The sequence below is a fragment of the Gossypium arboreum genome, chromosome 4 (assembly GCF_025698485.1).
Source record: "Gossypium arboreum isolate Shixiya-1 chromosome 4, ASM2569848v2, whole genome shotgun sequence".
NCBI classification, from domain to species: Eukaryota; Viridiplantae; Streptophyta; class Magnoliopsida; order Malvales; family Malvaceae; genus Gossypium; species Gossypium arboreum.
This window is the reverse complement of record NC_069073.1, coordinates 92,464,956-92,486,243: the sequence shown is the minus strand read 5'-3', so window position 1 is coordinate 92,486,243 and position 21,288 is coordinate 92,464,956. Positions and strand designations below refer to the sequence as shown.

Here is a 21,288-nt window from a genome sequence, read left to right as displayed (position 1 = left end):
ATCCTCAATAGATAGCCATAGGAATAAAAAGGTAAAGAACAAAGGAATAAAGCACCGTATACTCACATGTTGGTGATCTCCCTGTAGACATACATAGTACAGACAGGAACCTTACATGCTAGCTAATGGATCTCAAGAAGCCCACTCCATGCTCACAACATAACAACTTCCGAACATAGCACCTGGAAACCAATTCATGAGTAAGTGATCTAAAGGACCATCTTCTGCATGATTTCTTACTATGATCAATTCAACATGACAGTGCACCTTGTCACAGTTCTGCTCATCTTCATCACCAAGAGCCACTGATACCTACTAAGAACAATGCAAGATCGAACAATACCTTACTGTTTCAATTAAAAAAGGATCGTATCTGGTGGTATGATCTAGATTATATCCTAGCTAAAGGGAGAAAGGTACTTTTTTTTTTTGTTGTTATTTTTCAATAATTCAAAGCTTAGCAACAAATATAGACATGACACTAAAGCCTTGTATAAACCACATGCTAACCAGATTAATTTTTCCACAATCACTAACTGCTAATGTTACCAAACAGAATATTACTTGGAGTTGTAGACCCAACATTTTTTTACCTAGATGGTAGTAAAATGCAATTCGGCCAAAATTTGGCAGCGATATACACACACTTGCTTTGTGATAAATATATGAAACTAACATTGGGACATAAACAGTACGTAGCAAGGTACTGATTACATCATTCTACGGTTTTACAGGAAGGCCAAGCATGACAGAAGAGCCTCAAGACCTAACATTTACTACCAAATCAAGACAATCTTGATACTGTATAAATCAAATCACAGTTCAACTCGTTGAAACACCAAGCCATACCTTTAGCTAATTACTAACAGAATTGAAGGTTCCTTTTGTTTTGCAGGTTGTTATATGTAAGTATATGCTACCAAGGATCTGGGTTAGACGTATATACAGAGAACCAATTTTCAAGGAAAAAAAAAATACTCAACCTCACATCATGGCTCCTTCAACAGATTATTCTGAAACTGATGTCTGTAACATTATGAGACTCAAATGGCTATCCTTCATATGGCGAAAACTTGTTGGATCCAGTGAGAAGAAACTACCCAGGTATGTCCCCCCTGGTCACTTAGCTGTTACTGTTGGGGAAGCTGGTAGGAGGTTTGTCATAAAGGCAGATTACTTGAATCAACCAGTTCTTCGTCACCTGCTAGATAAAGTATATGAAGAACATAGTCCAAATAAAGATGGCCCCCTGGCTATACCTTGTGATGAGTGTCTGTTCAGAGATATTATTCATTCGTTGGACGGTGGGTGGTTTGGATGTCTGTCTATTAGCTAAGCATGTTAACAACAAAGACCTCAGTATAAGCTCATGGAAGACATGAGTTCATATTTTCATGGTTCCATGTAACAAAAGTGAGCTAGACTGGTGCAAACAGCAGCAAAGACTGGGTGTAACAGTTGAAGCAGATGCCAAATCTCTATGAAATGTCATCAACATTTATTCCTGTTAAATTAATGATGAAAATAGAATTATATTCTTACCACAGAATGATAACTTATTGGTTAATGAGCTATTTATGACAAAAAAAGTAGTTGCTATTCAAACCGTATGCACATATGTTTTATTCATAACACACAGGTCTTTTAGAGGTATTTAGGATCAATTCAATGTTTTCTAGGGCAAAAAAAGTTAATTTCCAGATTAATTTTGCATGAGAAAGCAAATGGTAATACCAAAATGAGATTAAAGGCCTTGATGTGCTGCGGTGTCAGAGTTGGTGAATGCTTCAAACTTATACTTAAAACTGTTGCATCATTCTTGAATTATTTTCTAAAAGATTACTTGCCTCAACAAATGGAGATTCAGTACATCCCAAGCATTGGAAACAACAGCACTTGATAAAGCATGGAAGGCTTCTTTTGCAGCCTTCTGTCGAGATTCTAGAATCTTTGCATCGGCAAAGAGCTCCATTAGAACCTTTTCCAGCTCTAGCTTACCTGACACCTGCAGACCAATTAAGATAAAATCTTTAGCATTTGACACAGAAAATATGCATTGCTATGTCAATATCTTAGATAATTTACCTAAAGGCCTAACAAGAACATGTTGCCAAAAAAGACGGCAGTAATTGAATGAAATTTCAAACAAAATGAATAAAATTTAACACGGTATCTTCCCTAAAATATCTCAGTTCAAATTAAGCTGATTTAAGGCAAAAGCAAATTCCAAGAGTATCATCTGCCAATCAAGACTGACACACGATTTACTCATAAACATCTGTGAAAAATAACCTCCAAATAAGTACTTACAACCCTAGAAGATACAGAGAAATCAGCTTACTAAACCGATGAGATTTAGGACTAGATGGACGGAAACAAAGATGAATTCAACAGGTGCTACGTAATAGCTTGGTGATAACCACACCATTCCACCACCTAAAAGGAGGTCCAGAATTTGAATGCCCTTTTCTACCAATACAACATTACAAAAAGGATTAATCAAATAAACATATTTTTCTTTAATACATACTAAATGCTGAATTACAATAATCATTTACCATATTGTTGCCAACAGAGGTTATCATCACCACAAAATCAATACAGAAAGAGTCTTAATAAGAGATCACTCTGGGAGAAAAAAGGAACATTTAACTTGAAAAGATACCTGAATTACTGACAAAGAATTATATTGCTGCATTTCTCTGACCATATGTGAGAAATGCCCAACATGGTGACCTGAAATTATCACAAAATAAAACCCTTGAGAAGGGTGCACAAGGCCGATGAAAATTTTTGGTGCATGATACAAATTTTACCAGTCAAAACAGCACAGCCAGCTGCTGCTGCTTCTGATATGTTATGGCCAGCTAACCCAGGGAAGAAAGATCCTCCAATTACAGCTATTGGGGTCAACTTATACAACTGCCTCAATTCACCTGCAATACAGAATAACAATATGAAACAGATTTTGCCAAAGAAATTCAAATAGTTTAAGAACAGCATTGCTTGATGGAAATCTATTCAAAGTTATTTTACTTGCATAGGAAGTGAAATGGAAGTTGAGCTTCTAAGTCCAAGAATATCAATGGGTTCAAGAAACTTCCCTTTTTTATTCCTTGTAATGCAAGTCACCCTCTTTAAACCGGAAAGTGAAAAAAGATATGCTGGTGAAGCAAAAGAGGCTTGTATCTGCCTCAGGCAACAGTGCATGCAATGGGCTTGATATCATATAGATAGAATCCTATCCAATTTAGATATTTCATGATAGACCTTATCTGTCAAGCCCAGTTGTGCTTTTTTGTTTCTTTCCTAAACTATTTCTGAAGGTTTCCACAAGTCCCAAGGATTCCAACACCAGTCAAGTGACAAGAGCAAATTTAAATTACAACTACCTCCAAAGAAAGGGCTGAAGTTTATCAAACTATTTCAAGTAAACATATCAGTATATTCCCCAATTTGATCTTGTATGCTTAACAACTTTCTTTTATTTTAGCTCAGTTAACTCTATACCGCAGCCTATAGTTTTTCTCATTTCTACTATGTTCTTTCTAACTTCTTACACTTAAACCAGATTGCATATATGGTTCATTGTTTACCAAATAGCATCTCACTAAAAGGAAACAATAAACAACACAAATCAAAGGCAAGGAAGTTGGTCTTGTTGCAAAGTGACCATCCATGCATTGACGAACCCTGATCACAAACCTGCGAACTCTCCAAATGGGCAAGCTCTACAAAACTGTGAGGTCGCTAAAGGTATGAGCTCTGTCAGGCGAACCCATACGTGCGAGCTCCTTACTCTGCAAGTTGCCAACTTGCCAACTTGCACTGAAACAATAATGATATGATTATGAGATGTTTTGATTGCTGATTAGGCTGAAATCAGCCAATGAAGAAGCAATTTGAATTAATCAAGTTCCAAGGTTAGTCAGCACAATTGTTCTTGTAAACTTTGAATCTGTATTTTCAAGTAATGAAATAGTTTATCACAAGTTGATTTTCTCCATTTTTTGCTTCTGTTTTAATCCTTTCTTCAACAAACATCCAACAATTGGCATCTAGAGCCACTTTTCTTTAAGGGTTTGTTTTCATAAAAATGTCTTTAGTACCACCTCCTGTTTTCACAGCTGAAAACTACCATATTTGGGTAATAAAAATGAAAATCTATCTTCAAGCTTTTGATCTTTGGGAGGCTGTAAATGCTGAAATAGAGCCACCAGTGTTGAGATCAAATCCTACACTGACTCAAATGAAACAACACAGTGAAAAATGTGCCAAAAACACAAGGCAATGTATTGCCTACAAAACGATGTTTCAGACGTGATCTTTACAAAAATCATGGCTTATGACTTTCCTAAACAAGCTTGGGATAAGCTCAAGGAGTTCTTCCAAGATTCGCAGAAGATAATGCAGCAGTAGATGATAAATCTCAAACGAGATTTTGAAAACCTCAAGAAGAAGGAAGCTGAGATTGTGAAGCAATATTCAGATCGAATCATAACAGTGGTGAAACAGATAAGACTGCTAAGGGACCAGTTCGCGGTTAGTCACGTAGTTGAGAATGTGATTACCACACTTCCTGAGATATACGAATCAAAGATATCCTCACTGGAAGATTTCAAAGGATCTATCAACCATCTCACTCTCAAAACTAATCAATGCTCTGTATGCTCAAACAAATAAGGGCAAACAGAGAAGAAGGGCATGCCGAAAGAGCTTTTCAAGTTAGAAACGAGCTCCTCAAATTAGAAAGAAAAAAGAGTTGGTTAGATAAGGAGAAGTCAAAGAAAGACGGTGAAAAAAAAATGTCCACCGTGTTCGCACTGCAAGAAGTTGGGTCATCCTGAGAAATTTTGTTGGTTCAGGCCTAATGCCCAATGGAAAAACTGCAAACAGTTTGGTAATGAAGAAAGGATATGCAAGAATAAGGGGCATGCACAACAACAAAACACTCAAGCACAGACTGCAGAAATAAGTCAAAGAACTGATACTTCATAGCCTCATACGAAGACAGCTTCCGAAATTCTGCGAACCCCCTTGTGAAGTCCAGTTCGTGGCATCATGTGAACCTTCCAACAATGAAAGAAAAAACTGGTTGGTTGATAGTGGTTGTACAAGTCATATGACTATAGATGCGAGAATCTTCAAAAGCATTGACAAAAGGTTCTACTCCAAGGTGAAAGTTGGAAATGGCCAATACATTGAAGCAGTAAGAAAATGAGATGTTTTGATTAAAACTCCATCAGGTACAAAACTTGTCACAGATGTTCTTTTAGTTCTTGACATATATCAAAATCTGCTGAGTGTAGGTCAATTGCTTGAGAAAAAATATTCAATGGTATTCAAAGACAACAAATGCTTAATTTTTTATCCAAGTGGATGAGAGCTCATTTCAACAAAAATAGTTGATAGAAGCTTTGCTGTCAACTGGAACTCAGTAACTTCAATAGCATATACCAACTCGTTGGATGAAATCAAGTTATAATATAGAAGAATGGGACATGTTGACTACAAATTCTTAGCTCAAATGTTCAAGAATAACCTGATTGAAAATTTATCAAATATAGTCGATCATGAATATGTATGCAAGGTGTGCTAGCTTGGGAAACAGGTGAGGTCTCCATTTCCTACGAACCCAGCATGGCGAGCCACTAAAAAATTGCACTTAATACATACTGACATTTGCGGACCCATGAAAACAAGTTCGCCAAATGAAAATAGGTACTTTGTGTTGTTTATTGATGACAGTACAAGGTTCTATTGGGTGTACTTCATGAAGAACAAGTCCAAGATGGCTGAAATGTTTTTCAAATTTAGAGTCATAGTTGAGAACCAAAGTAACTGCAAACTCAAAATAATAAGATCAGACAATGGGGCAGAATACACCTCAAAGAAGCTTGAAAACTTTTGCAAAGAGCCTAGTGTCCCTCATCAATTAAGCAATGTGTATACTCCACAACAGAATGGAGTAAGTGAAAGAAAAAATAAAACTGTAATGAACATGGCTTGTTGTTTGCTGCTTGCTATTTGAAAGTAAACTGCCAAATGATTTTTGGGCAGAAGCAATAATTGCTGCCATTTACTTGCTAATTAGACTACCTACTAAAGTTGTTGAAGGGAAGACACCATTTGATACCTGGTATGGTTTTAAACCTTCTATTTCTGTTGGCGTTTTGGAGGAGCAGAGGAAAAAAACAAGGAACACAAAACAATGAAGCAAAAAATATTTTTACTTGCTCACAAATGTGTAGCAAGGGAGCTTATGGCTTTTAGCTCATTTTTCTCATTTTTTCAATTAGAAAAACAATACATTTATAGCCAAACACATCACCAAATACTACCTACTACCACTAATCATACATTGAAACAAGAAAAACTTAACTTGCACACAAGCTGATTATGTCAATCAGCACCTAAAAACATCAAAACAATACCAACTTAGTTCATTTTCAATTACGTAACTTAACAAAGTAAATAAACAACCTTATTGTTACAGCAAGCATACGTGCTGCAGCATGTTTACAAGCTGCATGCACTTCAACCAAAAATAGCACAGCAGCATGGTTGGCCAGTTTTCAACACTCCTCCTTGGACTCCATGCTACGAATACAAATCCTTCTAACAATTTTTAAGCTTAGAAGTAACGAGATGCTTTGTTTCAAGCTAACCCTCCTCAAGCACTTCATTTTCAACCTTGGCCTCATACTCAACCAAATCTGACTCACACACTTGACCATATCAATCTTTTGTGCCAAATACTTGTTCATCAAATGGAGTGTTATCCTCCTTTACAGCCTTGGTTGACAACACATCTTACCTTGTTCCCTTGTTCATTACAATCCTTTTTCTTTTTGCAAATATAGTTCACGAGTATAGTTTGCTTCCCTTCAGTCTACCATTTTGGCTTGCACCCACTCGAGCTTGCATTTAAATCGTTCGTCACTTCGGTTTGCACCCACTCATGTTTGCATTTAGACTATTCACCACTTCGGCTTGCAATTCGACAAGCTCACACTTTGATAGGCTCGTACTTTGGCTTACTGTCTTCAACAGGCTCGCGCCTTTTGCCAAGCTAACAACTTTAAAGGGATCGCACCTTTTGCTAAGCTTGCACAACTTGCTGAGCTCGCACATTTGGCTTTCAAGTATGCCACTTGCACTTTGGACAGCTCGCATACTTTCCTTGAAACTCCTCCTTCAACTTATCCAAGTTTGTTTAGGAGTCTCATAGGGTTGAGCTGTTGCTGTCTTCTCTACAAGCAGTTTTAAATGACATGCTCTGGCAGCTTCTTTCTTTTTAACAAGCAGCGGAAGCAAAAACTAATACAAAAACATACCATTTGTTGAGCAGCCCTTCAAAGATCATAAAAGCTCCGATACCAATTGTTGACGTTTTGGAGGAGCAGAGAAAGAAAACACAGAACACAGAACAATGAAGCAAGATGCAAGAAATATTTTTACTTGCTCACAAATGTGTAGCAAGAGAGCTTATGGCTTTTAGCTCATTTTTCTCATTTTTTCAATTAGAAAAACAATACATTTATAGCCAAATACATCACCAAATACTACCAACTACCACTAATCCTACTTTGAAACAAGTAAAACTTAATTTGCACACAAGCTGATTATGTCAATCAGCACCTAAAAACATCAAAACAATACCAACTTAGTTCATTTTCAACTAAGTAACTTAACAAAGTAACTAAACAACAACCTTGTTGTTACAGCAAGCATACGTGTTGCAGCATGTTTACAAGCTGCATGCACTTCAACCAAAAATATCACAGCAACATGGTTGGCCAATTTTCAACAATTTCACACTTAAGAGTATTTGATTATACCTGTTTTGTTCATGTTCCAGGAGAGAAAAGAAGCAAGTTGGACAATAAATCGCAGTGAGGGATATTTGCTGGATATTCCAATGTTAGGAAATGATATAGAATCTATAATCCTTTCACTAAGAAAGTGATCATAAGCAGAGATGTGAAGTTTGATGAAAGAAAAAAATGGAATTGGATTGCAGCAGAGGAAGAGATGTGCAAACAGGGGAGTCCAAAACTTAATCTGCGAGCGACTAGAGACCAAACTAAAAATGATGCAATTGATGAACAATCAGTGCGAGGATCCAGATCATCACTGAAATCTATCAATGGTGTACTTTGGTGAAGCTAGAACCAGTCACTTTTGAAGAAGCTGCTTAAGAAGCTGAATAGTGAACAGCTATGAAAGATGAAATCACTATGATCAACAAAAATGAAACATGGGAGCTTGTGGATAGACCAGTTCGCAAAAAAAGTAATTGAAATTAAATTAGTGTTCAGAACCAAGATGAATTCTAATGGATCAATCAACATATATAAAGCGAGGATGGTTGCGAAGGGGTTTAGCCAACAATATGAAGTGGACTTTACTGAAATCTTTACCCCTGTTGCGAGGTTAGAAACCACAAGGCTGCTAATAACTCTTGCAGCTCAAAAGGGCTAGAGGATACATCAAATGGATGTAAAGTCAACCTTCCTAAATGATTTTTTGTAGGAAGAAACTTATGTCGAGCAACCTCAAGGGTGTACAAATTGAACAAAGCACTGTATGGTTTGAAGCAAGCACCAAGGGCGTGGTATGAAAAAATTGATAATCATCTAATAGATATGGGTTTTGAAAGAAGCATCAGCAAACAAACCTGCATTGTATCTGAATAAAACTGATAATAAAATACTCCTCATTATTTCATTATATGTTGATGATTTACTTGTGATTGGCAGCGATTAAATTCAAGGACCAGAAGCAAGAGAAGTTTGAAATGTCAAACTTAGGTGAAATGACATACTTCCTCGATCTAGAGGTAAATCAAGCTCGCATTTCACAAACCAAAAAGGGTTCATGATGAAAATCCTACGAAGATATAGCATGGAGAATTGTAAACTTGCGAGCATCCCTATTGCTCAAGGTGAGGAGCTCGCCAACAATGAAGATGTTGAAAAGATTGACAAAACAAGCTACAGAAGATTGGTGGGATGTCTATTTTACTTGATAGCATCTAGACCTGACATAATATTCGTTGTAAGTCTATTGTCAAAATACATGCATTGCAGTAATATGAACCACTACAGAGCAGCAAAAAGGGTTTTACGATCCATAAAAGGAACTCTTAGCCATGGAGTGAAGTTTGTAAAGACTGAAAAGGTCAAACTACTTCGGTATTCAGACAGTGATTGGCTAGGTCTACTAAAGACATGAAGCGTACCTCAGGTTATTTCTTTACTCTAGCACTAAGCGTGTTTTGTTGGAGCTCTAAGAAGTAAGAAATAGTGGCGCAATCAACTGTTAAAGCTGAATATGTTGCAACTGCAGCAGCTGTGAATCAAGCTATTTGGTTAAAGAAACTGCTGAATGATTTGAATATAAAACAAGAAGAAGCAACAGAGATTAAGTGTGATAATCAATCTGCTGTTGCAATTGCAAAAAAACCAGTGTTCCATGAAAGAACAAAACAATTCGAAATTTAGTATTACTTTGTGAGAGAAGTGGAACAAGTCAAGGAAGTAACCTTGGTACATTGCAATTCACAAGATCAGTTGGCTAACATTCTAACAAAACCCCTTGGGAAGATGGAAGTTTGAAAAGCTACATTATGATATTGGGGTTCGCAACATGGAGGCCAAGGAGGAGTGTTGCGAAGTGACCATCCATGCATTGGTGAACCCTGATCACAAACCTGCAAACTCTCCAAATGTGCGAGCTCACCAAATCTATGAGCTCACCAAAACTGCGAGGTCGCTAAAGGTATGAGCTCTGTCAGGCGAATCCATACCTAAGAACTCCTTACTTGCCAACTTGCACTGAAATAGTAATGATTTTTTATGAGATGTGTTGGTTGCTGGTTAGACTGAAATCAGCCAATGAAGAAGCAAGTTGAATTAATCAAGTTCCAAGATTAGTCAAGTTGTAATTATTTTATTATTATTATCAGCTTATTTAAGCAAAATTGTTCTTGTAAACTTTGAATATTTATTTTCAAGTAATGAAATAGTTTATCACAAGTTGATTTTCTCCATTTTTTGCTTCTGTTTCAATCATTTCTTCATCAAATATCCAACAGGTCTGATATTTAATAACATTAACTAAATACCTATAAAAGTTCATATTAAAAATCTAATAAGAATTTTGACTAAAGATTAACTAGAGAAAAATCAAGGAAAAATGAAAAGGAACAAGATGCTCTATACCAAGTGTATCCACCAAATATATGCTTGTTCCTGGAATAAGTTCTTTATGTTGAGATCTCAAAGCTACATTTTGCCCTCCTTTCTGCAATTCCTGCATTATAAAAGTAAGGTTTTGAAATAACTCTAAGAAAATGTAAAGCCAATATAAATTAAAGATACCATGCAACAAAAACATTTTTTTCTCAATCAAGGGGAAGCTAATTCCTATTTTATTAAATAATGACTTCATGATTATGAAGTACATGGAAATTTTAATGGTAAAAGGAATTTAATTTCAGTAACACCTAATGAAAATGAATGATATAGAGGTAGAAGCATGTTAAAGATGATAAATAAAGTTCATTATCATAAGAGGATGACTTTGATGAAGAGGAACCAAGTTGTATTGCCCATAAATTAAAATCAAGGTTCATAAACTTCACAGTATAGTATTCAAAGGATAATAATTCCCCTAATGACTTGTAAATAGCAGTTATCACCTGATATAAAGTATGTAACATTAGTTCGTAAAATGAGAAGGAGTAAGGAGTGTAAAAGGAAAGAGATCAAAATTCAAGCACGTGGTAGATCAACTAGTTGTATTGAATGGAAAAATAAAACTGGTGCGCAGCACAATCGTACTTCAGCAATCTCTTGTCCATGTTGTGGATGCCGAGGAACAATAATGGTGACAATGTCTGGGTGAGTTTGCACAAGAATGTTGTGAACTCCCAAAATTACTGCAGAAAATGTCTGTTAGTGCTTTGTCCAAGAAAAGGATAACTCACAGCATGTGGATTTTCATTCCAACTGGTAAAGAATTGCAATGATCCTGAGAGTTTAAGCTATAAAATGAACCCATAATCACCAGAAGAAACATTAACCAAATGCAAAATGACCATGATTCATTAAACTATCCCAGTGAATGCACTAAATTAACTGCAGAAGCCATGGTCATCCAACAAGTGACCAAAGTAAACATGAAAATAACATGTTACATGGAGGAATTATGTGATTTTAATGAAAGCCAATGGCCAATGAAAAAGGAGGGTAGTCACAGACTGATCAGACATAAAGTAAACCATTGTTATCTTGGTGGCAGTTCCATAGCAGCTTCAGAACTAATCATCCAAAAATTAATATGGCATTCTAACCTTGCAAAACAACTCAATTAATATATGGTAACATACAAATGGTTAAGGTCTTGTGTAAAATTATAATGCAAATGAAAACCTAGAACAAGGCAATCATGGTAGAGTTACAAGAGTAGCAAGAACTGACTTTCTTCTTCACCACGGTGAATTGAAGCAGCCATCCAAACCTGTTTTTGGGAAAGCTGTTTTTGCAGATATTCTATATGTCTGGTATCTTTTTGTTCATATTCATCCACCACTGAATAGAAGGAATAGTAGCATATCAGGACAGATCATAATAATTTCTTAAGAACTTACCAATATATTATCTGAAAAAAAAAAAAAGGGATATTTATACAAGGAAACTAGAAAGTAATAACTGAGTGGAAGGAGGCATTGCAGTGATCATTAAATTATTCTTTTCATGTTGTAATTATAAATAAAGAACAGCACAAACGAATTGACAATTTAACAATGTAAAACAAATGTAATCTACTGTACCACTTTGTGATTCAGTAAAAGAGCAGAACTGCATATGAATAAAAAATGATATTTGAAGAGACCATACTATCAGCATACCATATTTTAGATCACCAGAAAATTTTATGCTAAAAGGTGGAGCTTGCAGAAGCTGAAAATGAATTGCCTGGACAGAACTCTGTGGCAAGCAACAAAGAATTTCTGAAGTAAAAAAGGTACTAATTTGAGCAATGACATGACAAAGGAAGACAGAATGAAGCATCTAAAGATAATGAATTACATACCAATGGGGCAATCAAAGAAAATTTGGACAATAAAAGAGACATTAGAGGAAATAGCACGGGTCTTGACCAATGTCTAAAGGACTTTGCAGACAATCGAGCATTTAATAATGCCAGACCAATCTGAAATAAATAAATAAAATTCATATGTTATAAAAGATTAAGAGACCTGAAACATGATAAAACACCATAAAAGTAAAACTGAATATCATATAATAGAGTAGATAAATGGTGTAGACTTAATAACGTGTGCCGAAAATTCATCCTTCTTTCTCATATCATTCAGCAAATGTATAGGAATTAAAAGAAAAAAATCAGACACCTAGCTGAACAAACCAATGGCGTACTTTCTGTTCCCTCAAAGGGTCCAAAATGAAGTGATATACATACATGCATCGCAAAGTAGGAAACAACTTACTCCACATTTGGAAGCACCAATAATAAGGTTCGGCCATAGTTCACTCTCCATTATTACAATCCAATTTGGCTTCCAATACCCAAGGAAAGCATCCATGGCAGCAGGTGTATCAATTGGAGCAAACTGTTACAAAGTTCTAAAGTTTCACTACATATGTATATATGAAAAAATGAAAACATAATTCATAACTTAAGTGATTTGCATGCATCAGGATCAATCTTCCAAGTTTCAAATTCCAAGTAAATCAAACATTAGTTGTATGTTAGGTAACTAACCTGATATATAACATTAGCTGGAAGTCTATCTTTCAGTACTTCACTGCACAAGGAAAGATAAACTAAAATGGCATACAGAGTTTTATCTGTAAATTAACTAAAGGATCAAATTACAGCTATTACTATATATTTATTTATAATTTAAAAACGAATTGAAGATTTTCCGACTATCTTAACACATTTAACTAGATAACCTTAAGCGCTCGTAACAAGATTAATTTAAAAAAAAAAAACAGAAACGAAATTTAAGGCGACGTCTTACAATGCGGAAACTGTCGTCGTTGTCATCAAAATGTGGACGTCAGGTCTCCGTTGACTACAAAATTTAATGACAGGAATGGCGGCCATTCCTTCTCCTAAAGAGACGGCGTGGAACCAGAGAAGTGGGCCGGAGGAGGGACGGCGGAGAGAAGGCCGACCTAAGCGTTCGCGCCACCTGATAGGGTGCTCCAGACCTCGGAGCTTGCGCCAGTGTAAGTGAAGGTGCAGCAAGGGTGATAGACCGTAGGTTAAAGCTCTGTAGATTTTGTAAACTATCTCTCCCTTTGCCATCGGTCCCATCATCGCCATTTTGATTTTGGATTCTGCTTTGTTTTGGGACCGCTGTCTCCCTTTTGTTTTTAAAAGGTAAGTTTGTTTCGTCGGGTTTTCTAAATTTTTTATGTTCCATTATTGTAAATAAAGCTGGATTCGATTTTAAAAAATAAATATTTAAATTTTGAGGTAAATAAATTAGATTAATTGAGTCATTCGAATTAATTTAATTTTTTTTTAAATTTTAAGTTTGAATCGAAATTAATTTTTTAATTTGAATACAAAATTATAATATTTTATATTTTTACATCATAGCCCCAAATATAATATTTTATATTTTTCCCTCATACACCAAGAGTCACTAAAGACTTTAGGTAGCTAGCAAAACAATCACCTAAATTTCATTTTAGTTACTCAACTTTGGGTGGCTGACAAAACAGTCACCTAAGTTTCATTATAGTCTTTTTGACGTTTTCCGTCATAGACGTCACGACAAAGTGACATGGCAAGTGACAGCGTCATTGACGTCAAAAAACCGTCCAGCTAACCAGTTACTCTCACTTTAACAGCCGTACTAGCAACATTTTAGGGTCAGAGGAAAAGAAGAAGGAGAAGAAGAAAAGAAAAAAGGAGAAGAAGAAAAATGGAGATGCTTGAAGTGATTTGGGGAAACTGGTAATCAGTTTCAAGGGTTAGGAACATCCTTAAATCCTGACAAAGCTTCATATGGAGCAATTCTTGAGTTCCCATTAAGTTTTTGATCAACAACTTGGGAGAGTCTACTTCCATGCCTATATATGAAAGTAGAAGCAGAATTAAGGCCAGGAAAAGGGGTGTTATCAATTAGCAGCATATGATTACCTACGATATCACTACTTCTAAAGTGGGAGGGATTACTCAAAGGAGGAGTAGACGAACCCTCAAATTCACGATTCTCAGATGACTTAGATGGCTTTCGAGGAAGCCTGCCTAATATATGCTTGACCATATTCAAATCAAAATAAAGAACCAAATCCAAAATGAACCAACCCTTATTTAATTTTCCTTTACAACATAACCTAGTCCATTAAGAGAAGGGAACTTCAATTCCAAAATCAGAGAAGAAAACCCTATAAACTATCCCAGAAGTAGAAACCTCTATCAGGACAAAATTTCAAAAAACCTCAAAAGCATCTACCAAAGCAAACACTCTTGCTCATACTAATCATCCTGAACCCAAAATTTGACTACTTGTTTTGCTCATTACAACTATAAAACAGAAAGATAACACCTTTTGACTTAACTTCAACAGAAATAAAAGAAAAAAAACAAATCCACTTAAAACTGGAAGGCAAAACTACAAACTTCAAGAATTAAGAAAAAGCTCCAGGTTTCTAATTCTATGTAGTTCCCCATTACCTCTTCTTTCCCAAATCAGCAGCCAAAGTCAGTTGGGTCAAATGATGACAGGATTTGGGTTTTATCAAAAACACATAACTAGCATCGATCATGGAAACTATGAACCAATATATATATATGAACTATAAAAGGTGATGAACTAAAATAGAAGATAACATAACAACAAGAAGAAAAAAGCAAAAAGAATATAGAAGACATGTAACACCCCACACCCGTGCCTCACGCCGGGTCGGAATATAAGGCATTACCTAACTTAAACTTATGTATATAAACGTTTTCATAACACCAAAACATGGTCAAATTAAAACTTTTTCAATTTTATTTATAAACTCCTTAACAAGAGCCTACTAAGCTCAAAACATCCATCAGAACCCATTTGGAAACAATCCGAGTCCTTTAAAGAACTCTGAAAATAACTCTTAACACAGGGGCACACGCCCGTGTGGAAAGGGCAACACGCCCGTGTGACATTTCAACATGGTCGTGCTATTAGCCCATGTGGCTCACACTGACTAAGTAATATAGGGACATGCCTGTGTTCTATACCTGTGTGGAATTAATTCTAAATGTACACCTACAGGGGTTTTTACACGGCCTGGAACACGCCCGTGTCTTTGGCCCGTGTTCTTCACACAATCATGATATGCCCGTGTCCTAGCTTGTGTGCAAAAACTTAGACATTCTATTTCTGACGTCAGCAATCCTTAAGGGCCACAAGGCCAAGACACAAAACCGTGTGCTAGGCCATGCCCTTCACACGGCTGAAACACACAGTCGTGTCTATACTCGTGTGTTTACTACCATGCATACTGACTTACAATTCTTACGTGCAGGGGACACACGGCCAAATCACACGCCCATGTGGTGGACCGTGTGTCACACACGGCCTAGACACACGCCCATGTGCCTATCTGTATGGACAAAATAAGGTTATTTACCAAGCCTTTTTGTCACCCTTACTTATGTAACCTGCACCAATCACTCTATACTAACATAAGGGCACATCACATAGCCAAAATAACCACAATGGACAACAATTCATTTATACAATTTACTCATCCATAAAAATATCATCTTCTATTTATAAATCAAAATGAGTATTGATCATCAACTATGGCTTTATACAAAATGAGTATCATATTCATCATATGAGCCAACACATTGTGGCTAACTAACAAAAACACTAAACAAAGACTCGAGTCACTATACATGCCAGAAAACAAAACAATGAAACTAGCTATACCAAGGTCTTAAGTGATAGTATGATCGAAGCTTTTGATGTCACTAGATCCCCAATGCTAGCTTGGCGGCACTATAAGAAAAGAAAAGAAAGGGAGGTAAGCATGAAATCTTAGTAAGTATATATATGCAAATAAAGTGTAATTATAAGAAAATCATATTCATCCAACGGTAGCTTGTCATGCTTAAAAGATATAAATCACTTAACGTCTCTATCTTACTCTTCCTTTCATTCATGTATACTTAATACATCTTGTTCCTTACTCAGGTCCTAGCCATGAGTTCTGTATACATACCTCATCAAAGTATTCACCAACTGAATCTTCGGGTTACCCGTTGAACTCTTGAAATACATATGGATACGCGGGGAATTTGGGTCTAAATGCCATATAAGAAATCAGGGCTACCTTGCTCTATGAAACGCTCATATTTGAGTTACTCACGGGCCGTTTTATCAAGTCAAGACCTCGACCCCATAGCTATCATGTAACGTTTGCTCATTGAGCCACTCACGGGTCTATACACAAAGTTAGTACCCGTACCCACGTTACTTATAGCATTTATCTCATGAACTCAGACTCAACTCATGAGTTTAGACCACATAATTTTTATAACATGCCCCTTTGTATCCTATGCTATGTCTAAGGTTCAATAGGGTTTCATATCTAATCGAATAGCATCGCATTTACTCACATTGTAATTTACTCGGATAACATGTCATTTATACATTCGTGGCTACAATTAGAATTTAGACCCATAACAACAATAAGCTAATTACACATGTATATTATCAAAATATACCAAAGTAAGTTTCAAAAACACATTATTTACATATGTACTTACTGGGATACAAAACGATGAAGACGAGCTCAATCCTCGTAAACTTTGTTCTTACCCCGATCAAGACCCGAATCACGTTTCTTTTGATCTAAATTAATAAAATTCTTTTATTTCATCAGCATATCAATTTAGACGCCCGAAAGCTCATAATTGAGCAAAATGACTACTATTTTGCCCCTAGACTTTCACAAAATGACCATTTTACCCCTATACTCAAAAATCGATTTTTATCAAATTTCTTCATATTATAAGCCTAGCTGATTAATTTTTATACTAGAAGCAATCCAAAATTTCCATTATTTCTCACATTTATCAATAAATTTTCAACTTATACAAAATAGTCCCTATTAGGGTTTTCAAGAAAAATCCCTTCATAAAAGTTGTTTATTACACATCTAATACTCATATTCTTCCATAAAATTTCAGAAAACTACACATATACTTTCCTAGCAAAACCCTAATCTCTCAACCATTTTGCAAAATAATCCCCTTCATAGAAAGCTTATGTTACAATGAGTCTAAAAATACAAAAATCATCAAGAATAACCTTATAAATGACTTACTTGTAAGAGATGTTAATGGCTAATATTTTGAGCTCTCAAAACCCCCCTTTAGAAGATGAAAATCAATTGGAGAAGAAGAAATAAAAATATGAAGCCTTTTTGTTTTATTTTATTTAAAACTAGTCAAAATTGGTGACCAAAACACCACCTAATTTTGACTTTCCCATCAATTTGTCCCTTATGGCTGGCCACCCTATTCTCTAAGGGTCAAATTGCTCTTTAAGGCCTCCAATTTAGGTTCTTTAGCTAATTGACGCCCTTATCTAACAAAATAGGACTTTTGCACTTTATGCGATTTAGTCATTTTTCACAGCAAGCAATCGCTAAAATTAATTCACCAAAATTTTCAAGTACTTATCTAATCATGCTACAATACATAAAATGATATTTAAAATAATTTCCTCGACCTTGATTTAGTGGTTCTGAAATCACTATTTTGACTAGCCCCAAAATCGGGCTGTAACAATTCTCCCCCATTTAGGGATTTTCGCCATCGAAAATCTTACAGGTAAAAAGGTTTGGGTATTGGCTTTTCATGATCTCTTCGGGTTCCCATGTGGCCTCTTCAACCCCATGTCGCTGCCATAATACTTTCACAAGGGGAACGCTTCTATTTCTTAGTTGCTTAACCTCTTGGGCTAGGATCTTGACAGGTTTCTCACTATAAGACATATCCGGATGAATCTCAACCTCTGTTGGCGCAATCACAAGCGAAAGGACTGATCTATATCGATGTAGCATGGACATATGAAACACGTCGTGAATCTTTTCCAATTCTGGTGGTAAGGCCAATTAATAGGCAACCGGCCCTATTCTCTCGGTAACCTCATAGCGTCCTATGAAACGAGGACTCAATTTGCCTATTCTATCAAATCTGAGAACTTTTCTCCATGGGGATACTTTCAAAAACACTCAATCGCCAACTTGAACTTTGATCTCTTTCTATTTCAAATCCACATAGGATTTCTGCCTATCCGAGGTGGCCTTCAAATAGTCACGAATTAATTTAACATTCTCTTCAGTCTCCTTAACTAGATCGACCCCGTGAATCTGACTCTCTCTAAGCTTGATCTAATATAAGGGCGTTCGACACTTTCGCCCATATAAAGCCTCATAAAGCGCCATCTTCAAACTCGACTGATAGCTATTATTGTAGGCGAATTCAACCAACGGTAAGTACCTTTCCCAACTACCTTGAAATTCGAGAACACAACACCGCAACATGTCTTGTAAAATCTGAATCACACTTTTCGACTGACCGTCGGTTTGCGGATGAAATACTGTGCTAAAACTTAACTTTGTTTCCAATGCCTCTTGTAACTTTTTCCAAAACCTTGAGGTAAATCTCAGGTCCCTATCCGAAATAATCGACAAGGGCACCCTATGTAGTCTTACAACTTTAAAAACGTACAAGTTAGCCAATCTATCAAGGGAGTAGTCGATACGTACTGGTATAAAATACGCAGACTTTGTTAGCCTGTCCATAATAACCCAAACAACATCCTTTTTCTTCGGGGTTACTGACAAACCCCTCGCAAAATCTATAGTAATCTGATCCCACTTCCACTCGTGAACCATGATAGGCTGAAGTAGACCCGAAGGTACTTGGTGTTTAGCCTTTACTTGTTGACACACAAGACACTTGGAAACGAACTCTGATATGTCTCTTTTCATTCCTGGCCAATAATATATTTTCTTCAAATCGTTATACATTTTCGTACTCCTGGGGTGTACTGACAAACAACCACTATGTGCCTAACCTAATATCTTCCGAATCAAATCGGTGTCCTTAGAAACACAAATCCTATCCCGGAATATCAAGCAATTGTCGGAACCGATCCGAAAATCCGATTCGTACAAGGTTTTCTCGGATAGTAATTCGCTATCATTCTTCTGAGGCTCAAAAATTTCTTGAAGAAACGTCAGTCTAGCTTTTAGCTCTGCTAGAACTGAACCATCATCTGACAAGGTCAATCGAGCATTCATTGCTCTCAAAGCAAACAATGATTTTCTACTTAATACATCGACGACCACGTTCGCTTTTCCCGGATGGTAATCTATAATCAACTCATAATCTTTTAATAGTTCCAACCATCTAAGTTGCCTCATATTTAAATCCTTTTGGGTCATCAAGTACTTAAGACTTTTATGATCGGAGTATACATGGCATATCTCTCCGAACAAATAATGTCGCTAGATCTTCAGAGCAAATACTATGGCGGCCAACTTTAGGTTGTGTGTCGGATAGTTCTTCTTGTGAGGTTTCAATTGTCTCGAGGCATAAGCCACAACTTTGCCCTCTTGCATAAGTACACATCCCAACCCATTCAAAGAAGCATCACTATAAATCATAAACTCTTTTCCTGATTCGGGCTGTACTAGTTTGGGAGCCTCAGTTAACAACATCTTCAACTTCTCAAAACTCTGCTGACACTTATTTGACCATACAAACTTAACTCCTTTTTGAAGCAACCTTGTCATGTGAGTCACAATCATAGAGAAGTCCTTTACAAATCGCCTGTAATAACCAGCCAACCTTAAAAAGCTTCTAACTTCAGTCATATTTTTTGGTGGTTTCTATTCAACAATAGCAGCAACTTTGCTAGGATCAACCCTAATACCATCACTCAAAACAATATAGCCCAAAAAGCCAACTTCTCTAAGCCAAAACTCACTTTTACTAAATTTGGCATACAATTGATTGTCCCTCAGAGTCTGCAAAACGATTTTCAAGTGTTCGGCATGTTCTACCCTATCTCTAGAGTATATTAGGATGTCATCGATGAATACAACTACAAACTTATCTAGATGTGGCCAAAATACTCTATTCATAAAATCTATAAACACGACAGGAGCATTTGCTAAGATGAAAGGTATGACGAGAAACTCATAGTGGTCATACCGTGTCCTAAAAGCAGTTTTAGGCACATCTGCTTCTTTAACTCGTAGTTGATAATAACCAGATCTCAAGTCTATCTTAGAAAACCATGCAGCTCCCTTTAGTTGGTCAAACAAGTCGTCAATTCTCGGTAATGGGTATTTGTTCTTGATCATCCTCTTATTTAACTGCCGGTAATCTATGCACAACCTCATAGATCTATCTTTCTCTTTCACAAATAGCACCAGAGCACCCCACAGTGAAAAGCTTGGTCTCACAAAACCCTTGTCGGTCAATTCTTGCAACTGAGACTTTAGTTCTTTCAACTCATTCGAGGCCATTTGATACGGAGCAACCGAAATAGGCGTGGTCCCTAGCATTAGCTCTATACCAAATTCAACCTCTCTATTAGGGGGTAACCCAGGCAATTCTTCCGGGAATACATCCATATATTCACTTACAACTGGTACTGGTTTAACCTTCAACTCTGATTCCTTAGTATTCATTACAAAAGCCAAATAAGCTTTACATCCTTTCCTCAAACATTTCTGGGCAGACATGGAGGATATCACCATAAACAAGTTCCCTGGCTCACCTGATTCAACCCAAAGGATTTCACCATTTTCACATTTTAATTTAATAGCCTTTGTCTACAATTTACTACAGTATCATGGAATGTCAACCAGTCCATGCCCAATATGACATCAAACTCATCGAATGGTAACAACATCAAATCGGCCAGAAAACAATGACATTTAACTACTAAAGGACATTTCTTACATACTTTATCGACTATCACATATTTGCCTAATGGGTTTGACAATTTAATCATAAATTCTGTAGACTCAATAGGCATGTTCGTGCTAGACACCAACTTCATGCACACATACAAATGAGTAGAACCAGGGTCAATCAATGCAATAACAGTATTATCATAGAGAGAGAATATACCGGTGATCACATCAGGAGAAGATGCATCTTCACGTGCACGTATGGCATAAGTTCTAGTCGGAGCTCTAGCTTCAGACCTTACGGTAGTGTCTC

At 36.5% G+C, this 21,288-nt stretch overlaps 1 protein-coding gene across 4 annotated transcripts; it reads right to left on the bottom strand.

Annotated features, from left to right (window-relative positions):
• Positions 1–638: 638 nt before the first annotated feature.
• Positions 639–13,463, bottom strand: LOC108460521 (probable 3-deoxy-D-manno-octulosonic acid transferase, mitochondrial). 4 transcript variants are annotated; one of them, XM_017760036.2, is made up of 12 exons: positions 13,055–13,463; positions 12,793–12,835; positions 12,518–12,640; positions 12,103–12,222; positions 11,918–11,996; positions 11,487–11,597; positions 10,848–10,945; positions 10,227–10,317; positions 2,817–2,936; positions 2,666–2,736; positions 1,848–2,005; positions 639–1,504 (listed from the first exon to the last, which is right to left on the bottom strand). In XM_017760036.2, exons 1-12 carry the CDS (start codon positions 13,360–13,362, stop codon positions 1,492–1,494), a joined length of 1,335 nt encoding a protein of 444 aa, XP_017615525.1. In that variant the 5' UTR covers positions 13,363–13,463; the 3' UTR covers positions 639–1,491. The 4 variants fall into 4 exon arrangements, 3 of the variants coding, with proteins under 3 accessions (XP_017615525.1, XP_052883326.1, XP_052883327.1); XR_001867563.2 differs by lacking the exon at positions 639–1,504 and adding an exon at positions 2,342–2,469 and having other exon boundaries at positions 1,873–2,005; XM_053027366.1 differs by lacking the exon at positions 639–1,504 and having other exon boundaries at positions 1,873–2,469.
• Between the last annotated feature and the right edge of the window lie 7,825 nt (positions 13,464–21,288).

What these genes read in the sequence shown, in the direction of transcription:
- LOC108460521 (XM_017760036.2), bottom strand. Translation starts at nt 13,362, where the DNA reads ATGGCGATGATGGGACCGATGGCAAAGGGAGAGATAGTTTACAAAATC. An exon ending in TTGGTGCTTCCAAATGTGGA is followed by an intron (nt 12,223 to 12,517) that starts GTAAGTTGTTTC and finishes TATTTATTTCAG; the next exon opens with ATTGGTCTGGCATTATTAAA. An exon ending in TCACCGTGGTGAAGAAGAAA is followed by an intron (nt 10,946 to 11,486) that starts GTCAGTTCTTGC and finishes CATTTTCTGCAG; the next exon opens with TAATTTTGGGAGTTCACAAC.